The following is a 2,046-nucleotide window of genomic DNA, read 5'->3' as shown; positions in this document are numbered from 1 at the left end:
TGCAGTTAATTTTACGTGAAATTGATACCTTAGAACAGTTAGATGATTTGACTGGTTTGACTAAATTTTTATCTAACGGCTCTCAAATATTAACTTCACGTGAAGTCGACTTTACCTGAGTTTTCACCTAAAATTTATCATCAAATTACTCCTTTTAAAAACTTAAACTGATAAAAGAATACAAATGAATGATTATATCTCTAAGAAAAGTCACTAAGATTGCATGCATCTCTTCACTTTCTATACAGCTAGTGTGAACAAGTGTTAAGTTTTGTCTCTTTAGTTACCAGCTATATATAGTGGGAAATTGTTTAGTTATTCCATTATTTTTGATAACTAGATTATTACTCTTTTTATGTTTGTTAAGTAAATATATAAGAGCACATAAGGCTTAAAAAAAAGAGAAATATTGGAAGTAATTATAAAGAAATATATAACTTTCTACAAACCTCCAAAATTAAGCTTTCCTTTGAGAATTGAAGACATAACAAGAAGCAAAACAAGACAAGATTACTAAAAATCATCTTCACTTTGTTGTTGTAGTTTGTGTAAGAGGGTTGTGATTAGTTCATCTCTATTTTGAGCCCTAACTTCTTCCCTAACCCTCCATTGTTCTTCCCTCTCTCTCCATCTTTGATCCATCATTATCCTCTCATTCTCCAAAGCCTCCATTGTTTGCCTCCACTCCATCTCCTTCATCCTCCTCTCCTTCTCCCTCGACTCGAACGCCTCCATCCATTGCGCCTCCATTTGCATCTGTTGCCTCATGAACTCCTCAAGAATCTCCTTCAAATTATTCAGAAAATCACCACTATTCTTATTGTTCCCACTACTTATCTTTGCTTTCTTCTTTTTTCTTCTCATTCTAGTACTACCCTTTTGATGTTCTTCACTCTCTTCATCGTTGTCTTCTTCTTCTTCTTCTTCGGATGAGAATTGCATGGGTTTGTTCTTCTTTGAAGTTCCTTCACCTTCACCCCAAAGCATTCTTTGCATGCTTCTTGATGTGAAAATTGCTTGAATTTCATTGTAGAATGGGAATTGTTGTCTCATTGCTTCTGGCTCCATTGTTTCACATCCCTTTAGTTTATTACATCATAAAACATACATATAAACATAACTATCAATTAATAAACTTAACTACCCATATATAAATAAATTATTACAAAAATTAATAAACTTAACTACCCATATATATATACCTTAGAAAATTCTATAAGTAGAAACTTATTATTATCTGTGTAGACGCGTGGATGAGATTAAAGTAACTATTAGAATTAATTAACTACTATATTTCATAGAAAATAATTACTAATTATACAGATTAGTTTAGACTTTAGAATAATAATTAAAATGCAAAGCGGCATATTGGGTTTTGAAAAATGTTATTACTTTTACATAATTTGTAGAGAGCGGACACTTTTATGCAAGAAATAAATTTAAGAAAAAAATGAAAATTAAGTAAATTGAAAATAATAAGTATGTGTATGATGTATATAAAAAATTGAAAGAATATATAGGGTAATAAATTTGACCTTATAGCGGGTAACAAGGTTTTTCCATTTGCACTTGCACTGTTCTGCACTTCTGTGGTAACCCTTTTCCTTCATATTATTGGATATGACTTGCCACAATTGCTTGTTCCTCTTTGTCTCCATGAAAGTTTGATCAAGCTCCGCACGTATCATTAGAAACTCTTTTGTCTCTTGTATGCTCCACTGTGGAAACCTGTCACTAATTCCTCCACCACCATCCACGTTTATTATCATATTTTGTTGTTGATGATGGGGTAGAAGAATTTGTTGAAGAAGATGTTGTTGTGGTTGTTGATGATGTTGATGATGACCCTCCATTATTATTGTTCTTCAATAATAACAATAATAATATATGTTTTTTTTGTTTTTGTTAAAAGGAAAGAAAGAAATAAAGGGATATATATGTATGTATGTGTGAATTCTTTTAAGTTCTAGAAAGAATTGAAGAAGGTCTGATTAGAGAAAAGATGATGAGATGGGTGTCTTGAAGAGAAAGGAAGGAAGAAAAGAT

General features: G+C 31.5%; 1 protein-coding gene across 1 annotated transcript; it reads right to left on the bottom strand.

The window, feature by feature from the left end:
• Positions 1-437: 437 nt before the first annotated feature.
• LOC107475292 (trihelix transcription factor GT-3b) lies at positions 438-1,905 on the bottom strand. Its single transcript, XM_016094920.3, has 2 exons — positions 1,536-1,905; positions 438-1,080 (listed from the first exon to the last, which is right to left on the bottom strand). Exons 1-2 carry the CDS (start codon positions 1,851-1,853, stop codon positions 514-516), a joined length of 885 nt encoding a protein of 294 aa, XP_015950406.1. The 5' UTR covers positions 1,854-1,905; the 3' UTR covers positions 438-513.
• Positions 1,906-2,046: the final 141 nt, after the last annotated feature.

The sequence above is a fragment of the Arachis duranensis genome, chromosome 2 (assembly GCF_000817695.3).
Source record: "Arachis duranensis cultivar V14167 chromosome 2, aradu.V14167.gnm2.J7QH, whole genome shotgun sequence".
NCBI classification, from domain to species: domain Eukaryota; kingdom Viridiplantae; phylum Streptophyta; class Magnoliopsida; order Fabales; family Fabaceae; genus Arachis; species Arachis duranensis.
Note: the sequence above shows the minus strand (reverse complement) of the source record. Positions and strands in the feature narration are given on the sequence as shown.